This window comes from Pelecanus crispus, chromosome 3, assembly GCF_030463565.1.
Source record: "Pelecanus crispus isolate bPelCri1 chromosome 3, bPelCri1.pri, whole genome shotgun sequence".
NCBI lineage: Eukaryota > Metazoa > Chordata > Aves > Pelecaniformes > Pelecanidae > Pelecanus > Pelecanus crispus.
Genome location: NC_134645.1, coordinates 52272728 through 52292548, shown reverse-complemented (window position 1 = coordinate 52292548; position 19821 = coordinate 52272728). Strand labels below are relative to the sequence as shown.

At 42.0% G+C, this 19821-nt stretch overlaps 1 protein-coding gene across 1 annotated transcript; it reads right to left on the bottom strand.

The window, feature by feature from the left end:
- Window positions 1-1098: 1098 nt before the first annotated feature.
- Window positions 1099-19036, bottom strand: UNC93A (unc-93 homolog A). The gene is made up of 8 exons (XM_009486614.1): window positions 18950-19036; window positions 16963-17144; window positions 15954-16183; window positions 12904-13029; window positions 9810-10027; window positions 8540-8675; window positions 6224-6355; window positions 1099-1364 (listed from the first exon to the last, which is right to left on the bottom strand). Exons 1-8 carry the CDS (start codon window positions 19034-19036, stop codon window positions 1099-1101), a joined length of 1377 nt encoding a protein of 458 aa, XP_009484889.1.
- Window positions 19037-19821: the final 785 nt, after the last annotated feature.

The window sequence follows — 19821 nt, the reverse complement described above, 5'->3', positions numbered from 1 at the left end:
GGATGTGATCATAGTGTCATTACTAGTAATGATCATGATATCTGTACAGTGCTTTCTCATCAAGATGTAGGGACACTGCCCAGTAATTGCACTGTAGCACTCTTCTTCTTGCAGTAAAACCACAAAAATCCAAATCTGGAAACAGTATAGTATGTATAAAACTAAAGAGAAGTTGAGATGAGGGAAATCCTCATCTGAGCTACTGCTAGATGCATATAGGTCTCAAGGACATCTTGCAGCATAGGCCCGTCCTCCTTTTCTCCTTCTCACTCTATGACTTGCACTGTTATCTGCACCCTCTGCATGGCTGGGTTCCCCAAATAACATGCCCTGGCTGCTTATCTTGAAAACCGATCTGTCCGTGGATGGGAAAGTAGGGAAAGTTCATCGTGACTGAAGGATTTGGTCATGCAGAAGGCATCTGTTTTGGGAGAAAGCTGCTGTAAGTGGTGAGGGAAAAACTGGAAGCGGGAAAACCAAAAGGGAAAGAGTGCTAGGACAGAGGGATGACATGGGCAGAAACAGTTGTCTGCTGACCTAAGACAGGTTGGGGGACTCAGCAGTTAGTGGATTTTGTGGTGTTCAGATATGAACTGTAGATATAGCCAGTTTATAACTTGGTGTTATTTACAGCAAGTGTTAAAGAATGCAGGATAAGAACAATATAAATCTTTATTATTAGTGGTTCCGTGAAATGATGTGTATTGTCTGCAATCAGCTGAGCAACCCCCGTTGCTCTCACCTTCTGATTTCTCATGTGGGCTTTTCATGTTTTATTGTAAAGCTGTGGTACAGATATCCACAGATACAAAAATGTGAGGACTTTGAGTCTTGTTTACATTTATTAAGACTTTATTAATTAAAAAAAGAGAAAACATTTAGTTCATCATCTGTATGAAAGGGTGAAGTCAGATAATCTTCATTTATAAAGCTGAGATGTCAAAAAAGATTTTTACTCCTAAGACATTTGCATTATACTGGCCTTGAAATCTGTTCCTTTAGCCCCTTTCTGGAGACCGTACATGTTGGAACACCCTTGGATACGGCGTGTAGGAGCTGGCCAGTTTGCTTTGCCTCCATCTCTCTGACCCTGTTGGATTACATGTGTTTTTCTTGGGTGAGGGGTCCTACATTTTCCTTCTCTGTAGCAATAGGGGTCCCAGGGGAGCTCTTAGCTTCAAGGTATTCAACTGCTCCGTACATCACCATAGACAACACAAGCACGGACAATAAAATGTACAGTTTGATGTAGACTTGCAATACGGTGCTATAACCAAAGGCAATGACAAATCCAAATGATTCCCAGAGACGATAATTGGCAAAGGCAGCCTCCTTGTGTTTCTCAAATAAAATACCATAGAGTCCTAGAAGGAAGGAGAGACACAGCTTGTGAAGATTAAGTCTGAAACTATGCATTTTCTGCAAAGGGAACAAATAAACCACAATGGGGAAGATAAACCCTCCTTCATAAATGTCAGAGAAAGGAAAATACAATCTTTGTCTTAAAATATTTTTGTGCTCCCGTGGATTGTTATAAGTGAAATAACACAGCAAAAATGACAAAATAGAGCACATCAGAGAAAAATTGAAAGAAAATGGGAGGAAGGAAGAAAGGAAGGGTTCTATTGAAGTGAGATGGCAGGAAGTTCATTTTGCAAATCATCAGCCACAAAAGGGAAGGTTCTTGCACTGACAAGTAAGGAGGAAGAGGAGATGGACAGCAATGGCCCTTGACACTGTAGAGTCTCCATGCATAACTTTTGGTAAGGTTGTACTAAGTCCTTACAGGCTTTCAAAGACCAGGCAGTTTTGTGTAGGGACATGGACCTTAAGGACCACGTTGCTCTTTCAGTGTGGGGTAGAAAGGATCAAAGAACCATAGGGACCTCCTTGCTGCCACCCTTCACCACTTTTGTGGGGAACCTCCATGGACCCTGCATGCACTGTCTACCTGTTCTTCCAACCATTTCTTTCACCCTCCTAAGAAGATGCAGAGACTGTTCATGTAAAATGCACGGGAAGCTCCCCCTGAGTTCCGTCAGCTGCACACCCACTACTGGGAGTCGGGGAGGGTTTCCCAGCCTCCAGGTCTGACTGGTTGGGCACACAGGGAAGGGGAGAGAGCTTGCTTTCCTCTGGGTGCTGAGCTAGCATCAGTGGTGATAAAGAAGTGAGCATTTCCACTGACTCAGCTGTGGTGTGCGGGGAGGGAAGGGGAGGAATATTATGCACCTTGACTCTTCTCATCCACTTCTCTATCTAACAACACATCTATTTGAAATATCCACATTCAGCCAAAAGGCACAGAGGAATACAAAGTTCTCTAGAAGTCTGGGTAGGCCAAACTAACCCTTCAATTTTGTTATGAAGGAGGAGACATCATCTGTATGTAAAAATTCACTGCTTCCTGGTGGCTATAAGAGGACATTTACTGAATGATTCAATTTAGACACGATGGAAAACCTGGACAAGTGCATCACAAGATGTACTTAGTTCATTAAGCTGCCTGAGTGTAGTGTAGTGTGAATTATTTTATAATCCTTCATAGTTTTGCCTAATAAATGAACAAGTACAAGTTGTTCATATAACTCTGCTGATAGGCCCTGTGTTATCTTCTGAAAAGGGATTAGTGAGGAGATGTTAATGTAAGAAGGTTCCTGATGTGTAAAGATTCTGGCTTTCAGATGGTACCTGTTTTCCCTTGCTACGTTGAAGCCTTCTTTTTTGATCAAAACAATGGGAGAATTGAGTGGGGATGTAGTCCAAGGTTCAGCTATGGGAAGGGCTGACTTGACAGGAAAATTCTCATTTCCAGGATGCATATGTATTATTAGCTAGCAGTTACATGGGAGCACAATGATGGTTTTGCCTCAAACTTAAACATTTGTCCTTATCACAAACACCAAGTGCAATGTGGCACAAGTTGCCTGACTGAAGGTTTAGCAGGACCTGCTGGGCTGGCTGAGTGGAGAGGCTGCTAGCTCTGAATTCTTGCAACTCACTTCATGGAAATTACCCTCCCTGTTTACCACTGCCCTTTCTCCCACTCCTTCCGCTGGTGCTAGTAGGCATGGGTATATAACAGGACTGCTGGAAATTATTTGAATCCAAGTTTATAAACTTTCCAGACTGATTTGTATCCTTTCTAAAGACACACATCAGCCTGGAAAGAACTTTATTTTACTGTAGTCTACCCAGTAGTTCTCTGTTACACAATTATGTGTTATGCCCCAAGTGCAGTTATTGCCAGGGGGGTAATAACAGCATCTGTGTTCAGGTTAGATAAGGCCACTACACACTCTGAAATGAAGCAGCTTTCACTGGAAATAAATGAGAGTGTCCACACATGTACACAAACATGTTAGGAAACCTTTATAAGATGAAGTGACTCATCTACTGTAAGCCTGTATATCCTCTAGGGGGAACTCCAGTATTAACTATCCACACAGGCCAAAGTAAGCCATCTTTGATTACCATAAAATGCCTTAAGTATGCAGCACAATGCCGTTGTATTTATTCAGTAGTTAATGTACTGAGGCCCAAGCAGCAGTCGTGGGAGCTTGCCAAAGGAAGGACTACAGACTTTGATCCCCAATGCTGTTTTAGAGGTCTTATCTTACCTCATAACCTTTGGAGCTGGGAATTTCTCATGTGATGTATATCTGCACAAAACTGATGAAGGGGAGAAGAGATTTAGTCCTAAATGGGCATGTCAAACTGAAGATCCCTTTCTGGGATGCAGCATTATGGAGTAACATCACTGCACCTCTCTGTTAAGGTTTCATACCGTCACTCGGTGTTTCAGTGTGACAGTGTGAAAATGTGACAAAGCAAACTCTGAATAATTTTATAACTGGGTGCTATGGAACAGCTGAAGAAGGTACAGACAAAAAAAGATACTGTGCAAGCATAAGGAGCATTTGTTGTTGTCCCAGCTAACACAAACGTGAAATTTTCACAAGTATCTTGCAGGAATCTGGGAATGGAGATGACCTGTTACAATGTTGTAATAGAGGTCAGCCTTGTCACAGCACTGCAGAGCTCACTCGCCATCAAGTAAGCACAAAACTTTGTCCAACATCTATGCTTCATCCGGGGGTTGGGAACTGCAGCCACTTCCCAGCCTCCTTCTCTGACACTTGGGTCCTCTGTACTTATCCCTTTTCCTAACGAGGGCACCAGGTCCCTCTTCATCAGGCATGCAGGGATCTTACTGAGGAGATGTCTCAAAAGTATATAAATGCCTGAAGAGGATGGAGCCAGGGTCTTTATGGTGGTGGCCAATGATAGGACAAGGGCACAAACTGAAACACAGGAGGTTACCTCTGAACATCAGGAAATACTTTTTTTACTGTGCAGGTGACTGAACACTGGCACAGGTTGCCCAGGGAGGGTGTGGAGTCTCCCTCCCTGGAGATACTCAACTGATGTTGTCCTTCGATGTACTTGAATAATAAGAGCGCTGATTTAAAATTGTACCAAAGGCACAAGGCTGTGGGTTGGGATGAGAGAAGATGAAAGGGTGTTGCTTGACTTAGGTACTAGCTCTCCTCTAAGGGATATGAGCTGGAGCTGCTGGAGGGGCAGAGAAGTCTGGCTGGTCATTTCCTGATGTGTAGAGGGGGGATTCTACACATGCTGGAAAGATTGCTGTTAGTGCCAGGCAGAGGACGGTGGTGTTTTCCCTCTTGCTCTCTAGGAGGAACATGACAATTTATCTGGTGGGTGAAATCGTCTAAGCTACTGAAGCAACCAGAGGGACCAGAGGGAGGCCAAGATACATAACCTGATGTGGGCCCAGACGAGCTAGTTCTGTCACATGCATATTCCTATGGCATCTGCCAAATACGAATTTGAGATAGCAGAAAACAACCCTCATGAAATAAGAGGCAAAATGTGGGAGCAGATGGGAGAGCATGTAACTGTCTTACTGACAGGCTATGGCATTGATTTAGAAAGAGTGTGACTGACAGTGATTAGCAGACTACTTCAAGTCATCACAGACTGTAGCTCTTTCTTACCCTCTCCAGCACGTTAGAGTCTGTCTCTGTAAGAGTACTTCCTCTAGTTTTGATTGAGGGATAAGTTAAATAAACCCTTACAGAAGTCGGTTTGTATCAGCTCATTATCTGAACTGTCAGTGCATAATAATTGCACTGTATCACAAAGCAGTAGAACGTAAAAGATTGTAAAAACAACCGTAATGGATCTGATAAGAAGTCCAACAGTATACTTCCAGTAACAGGCTCTTAGGATAAGACTGTACAAAATGGGGCAAGTATACAGTGATCTTTCCTCCCCAATGCCTTCCTCCTGACTCTGGCAATCAAAGACATAGGGACTTTCCGAGTTGGAGATTTCCTCTGGACCACCAGACTTTAATAGCCCCCAAGAACATTTTCCCCTGAAGTGATGTAAATTTACATGTAAATTCCATTTACATTTTTGGCAACGAATACTTTGATTATGCCTTGTGTGAAAAAACCATTTCTTTTGATTTCTATAAAGCCTGCTGCCTGATAACTTTATTTGGTGCCACTAGTTCTGTTAAGAGAAACAATTGGATTTCTAATCACCTTCTCCATACTATTCATGATCTTACTGACTGCTTTCCTTACTTATCACTTGTCCAGGATAAAGTGTTCTAGTTTGCTAGTCTTCCTTCAAGTGGAAGTCTCTCATGACTGCTCTTTTTTATTGCCTTCTTATGCCTTATCACATTTGATTATGATTTTTGAAATGGAGCAAATCAGAACTGCATGGATTTGTTTGGTTGCATAATTGCTGTCTGTGGTTTTCTCCTTCAATTTTTTTTTCTGATAAGTCCTAACAGCCAATTTGCTTCTTTTGTTGCTGAGCTTTGTATTGGTTTTTTATCGAGTGCTCTCCTTTATTGCAAAACACAGACTAAATGTATCTTTCTTCTGAGTTTTCTGATTTTCTTTGAAATACTTACACTCCTCCAGAATATTTATTCTGAATATCCATTATCATCTTCTGCAGTGTTCTTCTCTCTTCATCTTGGAAAAAATTTGTTTAATGAGTATTTTACTTTCTTATTCCCAACTTGTTCTTATTTCTTCTACTTTCCAATGAGCTAACATATTTGTTTTAGATGCTGTCTTAAACCCATTATAATTTTTATGCATGTGTTGTTTTATAAATGTAAACATGCAGATTTTTATATCTCAAGAGAATTCATTTCATTGTCACCAGGACTTACCGTTAATTTGTGTCTGCCAAATGGCATCAGATAGGCCCCAAAGAGCAGGAAATATGAAAAACACAGCAAGCTGCTTGGGATGAGGTTTCCACAGCAGTAGTGCTATTATACAGGTGGTGTTTGTAACTGTGGCTGTTGATTTAGAAAGAAGGAAGAGAAATATCAATGCTATTACAAACAGGACAGGTAGTGGTAGATAACACTTTAAAATTCTTCCCCCAACTAGAACACAAGGCAATCTTAAAATCTTTCTGTTTCATTGAGATCTGTGCTGACTGAGTTGATATCACATGAAATACAAGACAATGCAGTCCTTTGGCAGGCTTCAGTTAATAATTCTGAGCAGTGTCCTGAGCTGAGAGATCCTCAGTGCTGATACGGCTGTTAGCTCAAAGGACAAGAACTGCCAATGAGTAGGAGAAGGGGCTGCTGAAAGACTTGCAGTCATCATGTGAGGCATGTGGGAAGGGGGAGGAAGCACTGTTCTTCTCTCCTTACCTAGTCCTTAAATTTAGGTTTCCTTTCAGAGCCAGAGGAGACAGTTGAGGATATCTAGAGGGTCCGGTGACTTTTTGTCTTTCTTTTTAAAAGCAGAATGTAAATGAGTCACTGATTCTTCCCCCCCCAGGAACACCTTCACAGGCTGAGTACAAAGACCATTAGACGGAACTGAGAGGTTCAGAGGTCTTGCATTGCTAACACCATAGGGGGTTTTTATTATTATTATCTGGGATTTTTTTAAATCTAAAATGAATTTCATAGAGTGAGACATACACCTAGGACAGACACATACAGAAGAATCTCTGAACTAGTGACTGTAGCATAAAGGACTCTAAATTTCTTCTTCCTTGCTCACATTTAAAATTTCCTGTGGAGAAAATGCCTAGAATGTCTAGATGCACATTGACTCAGTCAGTGAAGTTTCTAATAATACAGGTTACTCTGTAGTGGAAGTAAGGTATCAGTACACTTCAGTATGAATATCTTAGTGGATACAGGGACACAAATGAAATATTTATTGGTTATTTTCTGCCTCCATTACTCTGTTCCTCATTGGAACAGTGTTCTCTGGAGAGGAAGATGTTCTTAAATATACAAAACTCTTCTCATGCCAACCTGAAAATTACTGACCTATACAGGGGCCCTCAAGTTATTCTAACCTGACACACTGGCATATGACTCTTCCTTTTATTTTTTGCCCTATAGAGCAAGTGGTGAAAAGGACACCAGGCGTTTAAAAATTTTCCTGAAATTCCTAGACTGGTTGCTTAAATTCCAAGTTCACCATCCACTGAGACTCAAATCAACAGTGTATCTTACGAGGTTCGCAGGTGCTTTCACTCCATAAAGGCGAGGAGGTTTCACCCCAATGGAGAAATCCTTCTTGGGTATAGTGTAGGCCTCAACATCTGTGTTGGAAGATCATTTCTCACTGGTTGCATTAGAGCTGTGAAGTGTCAAAGCTGTGGAGCACTTTCTGAGTAGACAGCACCCTCAAAAGCAGGGTGAACTATACCACCAGCAAAGTGATGTAAGGCAATTAACTCAATACAGTGTTAACTGTGCTGCCTCTCTTCTCATGAATGAAGTTTGCCTCCAGATTGAGCGGTTTTAATGGATAGCTGGCAGTGAGCTCTCCCTTTGTAATGCATCCAAAGGGGGTGTGCTGGTTTTTGCTGAGGTTGAGTTAATTTTCTTCACAGTAGCTGGTATGGGGCTATGTTTTGGGTTTGTGCTGGAAACATGTTGATTATACAGGGATGTTTTCATTATTGCTGAGCAGTGCTTGCACAGACTCAAGGCCTTGTCTGCTCCTCACCCCACCAGTGAGTAGGCTGCGGGTGCACAAGAAGTTGGGAGGGGACACAGCTTGAACAGCTGACCCTGACTGACCAAAGGGATATCCCACACCATATGACATCATGCTCAGCCTATAAAGCTGGGGGAAGAAGAAGGAAGGGGGGGAAGTTCAGAGTGATGCAATTTGTCTTCCCAAGCAACCGTTACATGTGATAGAGCCCTGCTTTCCTGGAGATAGATGAACACCTGCCTGCTGATGGGAAGTAGTGAATGAATTCCTTGTTCTACTTTGCTTGTGTTTGTGGCTTTTGCTTTACCTGTTAAACTGTCCTTATCTCTACTGATGAGTTTTCTCACTTTTACCCGTCCAGTTCTCTCCCCCATCCCACTGGGGGTGGAGTGAGCGAGCGGCTGTGTGGTGCTTAGTTGCTGGCTGCGGTTAAACCACTACAGGGGTGAGCACTGAATTTGATATATTGCATGAGGTTATTAGTCCTTCAAGTGACCTTTACATACCTAATGCAAATAGAAGTTTTCTACCCGTGAGCTTAGAGATGTTTCCAAAGAGAAGAGAGCAGAGGGAAGTTACAGCTGAAAAGCAGATCATCACATAACCAACGTAATGTATCCCCAGGGCACAGGTCACATACGTCTGGAAGAGAAGAGATGGTGGTGACACATTTTGTTCAGTGAAAATATGTAGCTAAGGTTCAAGGGTCTTAGTCTGAGTATTTGGTAAATAGCCAGCATGGATGAGATCAAAGGAGCACAGCTACAGAGTTTGCTGACAAGTCCCTGGCGTATTGGCATAGTTGGCCTTCATCAGCGATATTCCTAACCCAGTTCCCTGTCAGACTGATGCCATGCAAACAGAGTGGTAACAAACAGGAAGAGAAATTGGAGCACTGCTTACTGTACAAATAAAACTCCTGGAAGTGGCATTAGGAATTTCTGCCCTTCCCTTCATCACCCAAGAGATGAAAATTGATAGTCGCCACTATGGTCATTACAGAGCAGCTCCCAAGAAATGAAGAGGACCTCACCAATAAGAGTGTACAGCCAATGGAAATGGCTATGGAGTGAGTGCCCCTTTCAATCCTTTCAAACACAGCAGCAAGTGCACTCTTCCATCTGCTTATATGCAAGGTTTGAAAGCTTAGGTGTCAAATAAGCAGCTCAGGAAGTTTGGCCCCTTTCTTTGCAGGCTTTTTCAATGAATGTCTGGAGAACACACCTGCTGTGGGTCTACATTTGTAGAGGAACTGGAGGAGAAGAGGTGGTTCAGATCAGGGTTTGGACCGGTTGCACTAGTGACTGGTGAGGGCTTTCAGCCAGCCATGTTGAGGGTTTGCCCTCTTACTGTAAAGGTTCTCAAAATAAAATATGTGGTAAGTATGCTGACTTGCACTTATACAAACTCTAGGGAAACCAGAAGGAAGGAAGATATAAAAGCTTTGCAGACTTCTGGCTTTTCTCCCAGTTTGTTATTTACAACAAGCTGAAGAGTTTGAACCTGTAGCTCTCTGCTGTGGCCTCCACTGGCGAGTTAAGCTCTCTACAGTGTTCTCTTTAAGGCTGTTCCAAGCGACATATTTACTGCTGGCATCTCCTGTTTGAAGATGTCACTCAGAGTTCATTCAAGTAGAAGCAAACAGTAATTTAGCAAACCACAAGTCGCCACTGAAAACATCTTAATTTAACAAGTAAATATAGATCAGACACAATAGTAAGACGCAAAGGCACAAAAACCAATCAGGCAGAAATAGATTTTCATTGTCATCCACACCTTTGTGTAGTCACCAGAAAGAAATCCCTGTTCAAGCCCACTGTACATTGTCAGAAGGATTAGAAGACACTGTCTCTTATCTTTAAGATGCCGGAAAGTTGCTAGGAATGTAGACCAAAAGGATGATGTCTCTAGTATTTCTTTCTCAGTCTCTGCTTGGTCAGATTTGATCTGGTCCAGAAATATAACAATCAGCAACACAGCTAGCACACCACTAGCTGCAAAAACAAAACAAAAAGTTCATGAAAAAATGAGGAATGCTGGAAGAATGATGGGAAGTCGCTTGCTGCTGTTATTGTTCTGACTTAGTGCTTAGGTCTCTGTGGGATGTTTTGGCAGATGCCTCTGATTCCGCTGCAGTGTAAAGGCCATTTCTGTGTAAACAAGAAGGCCTGATCTACATTCGCATCTTCTGCATACAGCTGCGCACCTCACAAATCCCCTCAGCTTAACTACGAGTGGCCTGTTGTGACAACCGCCAGGCCAGCTGCACAGCCGCAGAGGGTGATTGCTCACCCTTCCAGGGCAAGCCAGGGGTCGCGGGGATGGGGAGCTGGCCAGAAACAGCTCCCTCGGGAGCTATCAAAAGACTTTAAATCAACATGAGAGAGGAATATTCACTTCCAGTGCCAAGGTTTTCATGGCTAGGGGGGGACCTTCCTTCAAATACATGGAAAGAAAAATAAAGGGCTAGAAGTAGAACTGCTGTCTTGGATCCCAGGATATGTTGCCTTTTTTTAATGTTTTTTTTTGGTCAGCTCAGAGCTGTGCTTTGAGTACGGAATATGTGCTATTTTAAAGGTGATAGTGAGCAACTCTGGGTGACTTGAGAAAATATGGAAGTTACAGCTTTGAACCTATAATTTCCTAGCAGAAGCAGCATATGAAAGAATACATGGAGTAGTTAATCAGAAAATGATAGTGTATGTATCGGTCTAGGTTTGTTGCTTGTGGAGTGAATCAATACGATTTTTTTCATGTGATCAAGAAGCTAGATGTGCTTATAATAGACATGAAGCAGCTACAGATTCACAACTGATTGCTTTGTTACAGATGCAAGGCAAGATTATGTTTCCTCTTTTACTTATGCTGACTAGAAATCCATCCATGGAAACAAGTGGAGTTCAGAGTAAGAGGAGAACCAGGCACCTCTTCCCATCCACGTTGCCTGTTTAATGTGCTCCTATGTTACTGTTTACAGGCATGCTCTTTTCTGTGAACTTTTAATGTCCAAATATATTAGCAGATTTACAGTCAATTGCGATCAAATTTTTATCGCTTATTATTTCTCATCCATGTCTCCTAGAATGAAATTGTATTCTCCAGTGTCCTGGTTCTCCACTGTGGCTGAGCTATAAACCCTTCATGATGTAAGTCATTGTTGGTTCTGCCAGGGTGTTTATTAGTGCTTATGGGCTGATTGCAGGACTTATATGGGCGAGAGCAGGACATTCACATTTACAGGACAAATCTTCTAACAAATATGTCAAATGAACCAAAAACAATTATAGGAGATAAGTAACTGCATGGCTTAATAGCGGTTGGTATGAACATAAATAGAAACATCCACAGTCCTCAAGAAAACTAAACAACAAAAGACTTATCCATTATTGTCTCCACCCAAGCTGGGCAAAATATGTATTCAGCAACCAAATAGAGGAGACATTTTAAAAATGTCTGTGAATGAAATATTTAGCTATTTGGCTCCCCTCGAGGCAGGAAAAGACATATCTTTTATTAGGAGCTTAAAAGAAAAATGAAACCCTACTGAAGCAGGGTCAGTAGACAGCAGGGTTGCATTCATTTTGCATGAGCAAAGCCTAAGGGAGTGCTGTGTATGTTAGTCATCAAATTTAAATTTAAATTTGTGAGCCAAACCTGCCTTTAGCAGAAAGGCATCAGCTCCAGCCCACTCTGGAAGGGAACTGGGGGGATATTCTTTGCATTTTTTCACCAATTAGGAATGGAGGTTGGGGAAGCAGGGAAGGTTTGCTGTGATGCACTTGTCCGGTGATGGCTGGCTCTGACTAGATCACATACTCTCTGTTTGAGCGTATGACAAATTCTGTGCATATGTCTCAGCATAGAGAGTACATCTATGTGCAGAGACTGCAAAGATATTTTAACAGAGCTAAGGTAACATATTGCCTTGCCAGATACTTCCCCTTTATCAAGAGAAGAACTTGTTTTGAGCTGGATACTTTTTGAACATTCAGTGAATGAATCTTTGTCTATTTTTGTCTTTCTGATTTTTGATGGCATCAGCCTCCCCTGCCTTTGATTTCTTTCTAGCCTTATGCAAGGAAGGTCTATAGCAGCTGTAGTTACTAAATAGGAGAAATGCCAATTTGCCTAGTGCTTCTCTTCATCTTCACTTTCACACTAAGGTATTATAATTCAAGCATCACAGCTGAGAATTGACTGAAGTTGTAAAATCTCAGCAGGGATCCAAAAACCTCCCCCCAAATGATTGCATGTTCTGGGAGCCATGGTTCAGGTCCACCTCTAATTACAGTGCAGTTTTTGTGCTACAGCTGTTTTACACATGGTAGGACACCAGCCAGTTCTGATGGGCATCCCCAGATGACTAGAAGTTGGTGAGTTCCAGTACAACTAGCTGGGCTACTCGTAGCATGTTGGACCTCTGCATGCATATATAAATCTGCCCAATGCCATCAGTTAACTAGTTCACTATTGCTCATTCTGAAGATAGCGAATTTAAAACTATCTCATGCGTAACTGGATAAGCTGCTGCAATCCTCTGATTGCAATGTGGGCATACTTTTGATTCTAGTCTGTAGAGCAACACTGACTTTGGGTGAAAGAGTGGGGTGACCATACTGGGCTTCAGCTTTATTCCAGGTGAAATGTGTAAAGAATGTCTTGCTCCTTTAGACATAAATGATGCAGCACTGGCACAAAGCATTTGAAACCATTTAGGAAGGAGCTGTTTACAACTCTCACATATGTTATTTCCTTTTAGCAAATTGCAGAAGGAGGAAGTTGGAAACTTAATCTGCAAAGTCATGCTAGGTTTCACAAGTAGTAGGTTCCCCATCAGTGATATTCATTAAAGATTGTGTGGCTTACTTACCAGTGTAGATCCCTAGCAGAGTGTAGATTAAGGATTTTGAGGGTTCTGCTGACCCTGTGGTGTTAGTGGTATCAGTCATGCAGTCATACACTCCGCAGCATGCCAGGTTTGCTTCTGAGATTTCCACTAATTTAGTAAGAACCAAAAGAAAGGCAGGACAGGGAAGAGATCAGATGAGTGCATACTATATGTAAGGATATAAGGAGAAGGGAATCTGGCACTTGGTGATTGGTCCTGGTTTCAAATCCTTCCTGATTAGAGATGTTTAACTTCAGAATCCCAGTTTAACACACAAAAATTTGGTTTAACAGAAACTGTTGCTCAAGACAGAACACTGAATTGATGGTTACATGGAGACATGGACTAAAGCCAGAGGCTGAAATCTGAGTCCAAGCTCAATTTGCCGTATTTAAAGTTTCAGTGTGTATCTGAACCTTTTAATCATAATACCCCACAAGTCAGGTCCCTCAGTTTACACCACCACTGAACTGATGGACCTCAGTTCTTACAGCCAGAGCACAGTATCCCTCTCCAGGTAATTTCTGTGTATGTTATAGGAACAGAAACCACCTCAAGACATCGTTGTGTTTTATAAATTCAAATTATGATTACCCACTAATGCAGTCTTCCAAGAAATTTACTTGTCCTGGCTTTATTACTTTATCACTGGCTTTATTACTCTTTGAGAACGTACTTGAAACTAGAACAGTTTGGCAGGGTTTGGAGTAAGACCTTTGCTTTTTTCAGTCCCATCAGTGTTGTGCTGGGCATGTGTCAAAGCCACACTCATGCGTGTACTTCTATACCCTGTGTGTCACCACAACACTACGCTCACTTCCTCCAGTACCCTTTTTGTAAAGAAAAAATACTAACCCAAAGTGTGAGCCTGAATAAGCTGCATAGTGGGGAAGGATGGTCAAAAACCCATGCAATTACTTCAATGCTTTCGCTGCAGAATTTGTCACTGGTCCAAGCATAGTAGAGGGCAATACAATGTACCTTGGCTTATTCCTTAAACAGAACTTGATCTGTAATTTTTCAGTGAGGGTTATTGTGTAACTATTTCAGAGCCTCAGCAAAATTACTGTATGCAAAAGGTGATTCACACTAGTAAAGTGTGGAAGTCTGTAAAACAAGTTTTTTATCTGTTCATGTGTCATCTGAACATGAAGGTGCACATGCAATTAATGATATGGAAGGTGCAAGGCGGGGTTTGTTCTGTTCCTCTGGAAATAAGGCTACAATATTGATGAGTGAGAAAGATGACTCTTGTAATTTACATTGATTACTGTCTTCTGTTTTAGTATTACCTCATGGTGTAGCTTGCCTTGCTGTGTCTGGATGCAGTGATGCAGGCAATATGTCAAGTGTACATACATGTCTGAATTTTATGCATGTTGATTCTGCAGATACATACCATATCTTTCTGACTGCTCAGTGAAATTACACATTTTAAGTATATGGACAATATGGGTGGATATCTTTGCTGCACTGTGAGAGGAGAGGAAAAGAAGTGAGTGCCTGGAGACCCTTACCACCCCGCAAGAAGCTGCCTCTAGATTAAAGCTGAGTCTCACTGAGAAGGCACGGTTGGGAAGCTTATAGTATGACTGCTCATCACTGTTGTGAAGATATACAAGGCCTTTGGCTTTGAGAGATGTTCATAGCACACTTCCCAGGAGCACCACATTTCCTGAAATCCAATGTAACTGATAAAAAATAAGTAAAAGTTAGAGTTTCATTACAATTTAGAGGAACATTCTCAGATGTGAAACTAGGAGAGGGTTCACAAGATACAAAAAGAGTGTTTTAATCCTCTTATTAACATGACTTAACAGGAGGTGTGTTGTGAGGCAGAGGAGAGTAAAATGGTTGCAGTCTGTGCAGACCCCACAGCCGCACCACAGCCTCTGCCCTGCAAGTGAAACCAGAATGGCCATTCTCTCCTGAGACATTGTGTGGCTCAGTGATCAGGTCAGCAGGGCTCAGCTGGACTTGATATAGTGCTTTAGCATTCTGGTTTGATGGTGTTTCACCTATAGTTGTTTGATTTTAACGGAAACATGATTCTCTGTAAGTATCACACCTTGTGACAACTACCGTGCCATAAACCCAGGGATTCAAAGATTAAAACCTGATGCCAGCTCCCTGACATTTGGGTTTAACTGAATACTTATTTGAATACCCTCCAGAGGACATACTGTTTAACTGAGCCAGGGAAGAGAAGTAACTTCTTGCTATTCATAGTAGCAGTGTGTATGGAAAGCTCTTTCCATGTCCATCCTGTTCTGACTTTGACAGGATAGGGAATGCATGGGAGGCTGCAATGATAATACACTGTAGCACTTTGAATCTCTAAGGTGGTGTCCAAGTATTAATTTATCTTCACAACTGCCCTTTTAAAACTTACACCACTTACAAGCATGGGAAATGAGGGCAGCACTGTTGAGTGATTTCTTCAAGCTACATTGATATCTCCTGTCTGAGCCTGAAATACAGCAGAGGAGCCCTGGCGTGCAGCCTCCTGCCAACAGCTACTTCTATTTCTTCTTGACAATTCTGTAAAGCACTCATTTTCAGCAAGCGCCAGCATCAGCTTGACTAACCTTGAATGTTTAACAGCAAATTAATCCAATACTACTACAAGCTTTGTGAAAAGGCTGCTTCAGTGTTTTGCCTTTTGTTTTAATCTGCTTTAAATAGAAGTCAGATGTGAAAGACTGTCACTGCCAGCAGCCTATCTATGCTTTACAACACAGGGTGGAATTCAAAAGGAATTCAGTAGACATCTATTTTTGAGCTAGTTGTCTGAACTCTCTTTATAGCTGATGAAGAGTTGATAGAAAATAGACACTTCCAGAGAGCAATTTAGCCCATCTATTTCAGACATCTACCTTCAGATGAGCTAAGTCACATCTGAAGTGCCTGTTTCCACTGATTATGAAAGTAATTGAGGATCACCAGCTCAGCTACAGAAATCTACCTTTTAACTACCTAGAACTAGCTGATGTTTATAGAGAGAAGCGCCAGGAATTTTAAATCTATTTTACCTTTGTTGGAAGCTTGGCTAAATATCAAGGATGATATCAGATTTCCCCAGATGCCGGAGGACTGAAATATCAGAAAGAAGATCCCAAAGTATTGGTTGATAATGTCTTTCCCTTTTTTTCCTGCTTTCTCAGCATATGAATTGCCAGCAATGGTGAGGTAAGTGCATTTGGCAGACCAGAGTGGTGCTCCTCCTAAGCCCAGGATCACAGAGGTAGGGATTAGTGTGTACCTGCCAAAGAACACTTTATTTAGCATAGTTGTCATCCATTAACATAATAATCATTTTTCCAAAGATCCAGAGGCAAAAATAGGCATCAAAGAAATAGATTTATCCTTTGTGTGATTCAATAAATCTACAATAAAGGGCCAGTCTTATGAAGTTTAGGATGTGCAAGCACTCGCAGCTGTGTCCAGGGACTAGGTCTGGCTAGGCTGGCTAGGTCTGTGCTCATGCGCCCTTGTAACTGAGACTTAAATTGCACCTGCGCTTCAGAAGATGAGTCGCAACAACTTTCCTCCACAGAGTTGCATCCCCTGTCACTGGAGAGCAGAGGTAAATTGTTCATCCACCTCCAAAAGGGCAAGGCAGGAACTGGCCTTCTGTCATCCTCTGCTCCCAGAGCCACTGGCTGGAAGAAAGCCTTCCCTTACCAACATTTTCAAAAACAGTCCTAAAAGTCATTTGGATTTTAAATGAAACTTCTGATTTTTTTTTTTTCCCCCTGAAGGGAAATCTCTGCTACACACATGAATTAGAGAAGCAGCTTCAGGTGGGTGGATAGATGCATTAATTCTGGCTTTTTGCACATTTTCACATTTTCACCTCTCTGCTTCACCTGCTACTGGATTTATTTATCCCTGTTTCTTGCAGGTAACACCTTTTGCACCCAACTTTCAAATCTGCAACACAGAGGTAGAGTAGGAATTGAGAAGAAAAAGAAGAACGAACTTTACCCATATTGATTTTGTTCAAACACAATAGAGAGGGTTAAAATATTTAAATTGTACCAACTAGCGTGGAAGTTCCCTAAGGAGAATGCAATGTAGCAGCACATAGAGCCTGTGATGGTCCACTTGCAGCCCAGCTTCTTGATGAGCATTGGAGGGAGGAACATGGACGATAAGATGAGCGCAGCATACAGAACACTTAGGGAAGCAACGCCCAGGCCTTCTTCTGAGTGGAGACTGCTCTGCATGGACAAAAACAGTGGTTGGGATGAATTTTATGACAGGCATATGTTACTATGGTGTACAGAGAGTGGCTTCAGGCAGAAATAGAGAGGCATGGAAGCTGGGGCTGGGTATTACTGTCTCCTTTCCCCACAGCAGCCTGATTATGGATTTATGTTTTTTGTCACAATGATAGCCCATTTATGAAGATATGATACAGAGCCAGGTGACAATTGCTCAGACTCAAAGCTTTGGTAAGTCAGACTTTAGATTATTTAATGTAATTTGTTTGAGTTTATCTTTGAAAGCAAGCTGAATGAAGGATAACCTCTTTTCTTGGCCTTCCCTTTTTGTCTGAGGCAGGAATATCCTCAGATCTGCATTGCAAGGGCTGACTTAGCAACAGTGGAAGATTCTTTGCTTTAAACTACAGGTCTGATAATTTCTAAATTCTTCAGAGGCCAAGGTCCAAATATCCTAATATGCTAACGGCAGCCCTTTGTAGTTGGAAGTAATTGATTCACCCACATTTTCACAAGGGAGGAATAACATTTTACTGATCCAACTAGGTTTTATATTTTTATGCTCAAAATAGTTCTCCTTTTGTCTCAATACTGTGAAAGTTGCAATGAGAAGATCAAGATGCTGCTTACAACATTTTTGTCTTTGTTTTCATTAAAAGCTGATGCGATCCAGTACAATTTTGGAAGGGGGAATGGATGCTGGGGGGGGTAGCACTGAAGAGCGCTGGAGGAGAGCAAGGCTGCTGGTAGCTGCACCAAACAATTCCAAGCCCTGTGGTGGCTGCACGATCTGGCCATGCAGGACCGTGGTGGCAGCTGCACGGCAACCTTGGCAAGAGGCAGGCATCAGGACAGCGAGGTGAGGAGGTTCTCTCTCAAGCAGTGTCAACGTATTTGAGAATCAGAATGGTTGTTTTGTATAAAGGCAAAGAGGTTTCCTGATCACTGAGGTCCTATTTCTGAAACACCACATGCCTGGTTTTGTCTGCTACAGCTTCCAAAAGTTAGGAGCCAGGCCTCCAAAAATCATATCATTAGCTTAATTGTTACTAATTTTTTTTTTTTTTTTTTGGGGGGGGGGGCAAATGTTGAAATAAATTATGCAAATTTTTAATGCTTGTCCTGCAGGCTACAATACAATAAAATAACCTACTTCTGATTGTGTCTCAGCAAGCCCTCTTTAACCACCAAGATAAAATGGAGAGAGAGGAGGGCTTTTTCATGAATCAACACCACTCCCCCCTGCAGCATTAGGGGAGGCTTTATGTTCCAGCACTTAACCTGAGCGTGTACTGTTTCAGATGGTGGGGTTGACTGATGGGTTGATCTTCCCCCACCTTGTTAGTCTGCCGGGCTCATAACATCTTCATTTTTGGGACTGTTTTTGCACAACCTCCCTGAACTAGGAATTTGACAGTGTCAGTGAACAGAAACTGCTCAAGGAGAGGGGAAGAGAGAGATGTACAGAGCTAGCAGGGACCTCTTCCTGAAATGAGGTTAACCCCTTGTTATTGCAAACTAGTGCAGCATGTTACACACCAAGCTCCACCTTTAAAGCATACAGATTCCCACACCAGTGGGAAAATCCAACCCAAATGATCAGGGTCATCTTTTAATATCCTGCGTAAAGTTGTTTGTGGATGACATATCCATTTATTTGTCACTAGACCAGCAGAGTCATCTAGTCTGAGAAGCTAATGTCCTAACCCATGTCAAAAAAATATTGTGCATGCCTTCCTCACAGAAACTGTGGAAAGACGGTTTTCACACAACCACCTGGCCTGGTTCCAGTTACCACTTACCTGTAGGCTCTGGAGTCCTCCATAAGCAGTGAAGAGAAGTAAAAATCCAAAAGAAATGACCAAAACATTCTTAAAATTCCTTTCCATGTTGATTCATACAAGACAAAGGTCTGCCGGTGAGCAGAGCTGATCCAATTATTCCACGGGATGTTTTGAGTTGGAGAAAAACAGCTTCTGTTTTGTTGGAAAAGGTCACTTCTCACTGCAGCTGTAGAGGAAAGAGTTGTTAGTTATTTGAGATGTGGCCAATGAACTTTACTTTTATCTCATACTGAAAACTCTTAGAAGAGTTACTCATTCACCTGTTGTGACTGAGGCACTAATGAGCACTCCCAAAGGACATCTATCAGGTTTTAGCAGACAGGTATATAGGTCACTTCCAACACTTGGACCGATTTTAGTATTGCAGTCATACATTAGATGGCTCTCTCCTATCCCTAGCACAGAAGAAAAAAATTGCAAGTAGTGAAATGCTTGTCTGGCGTAAAGACAAAATAGTCCATAAAAGGCAAAGATTCAAAGATAGTACCGAAATCTATATTAGGCCTATTGTTTAACTAAGATTACAAAAGAGTACCAGGAAATGAGGTTGGTTGTGTTACAGTGTTGTCTGCATACACCACCAGCTCTATAGCCCTGCAGCGTAGCAAGCCAAGGTTGCTGGCTGCTTGGCCAGCGGGAGAGTCTCATGTGATGAACCCCGTGGGTTTGGTGTTTCAAATTTACCAAATCATACTCATGAAAATCATTTTCCCCCATCTTTTCTATCAACTCAGAAGCCAAGAAGAAACATGGATTTAGCAGGTAAATGAAAAAGCAACTTCCCCTCCCCTCTTGCGGCCCTGAAAAAAACCAGCCTTTGTGGGTTGTAT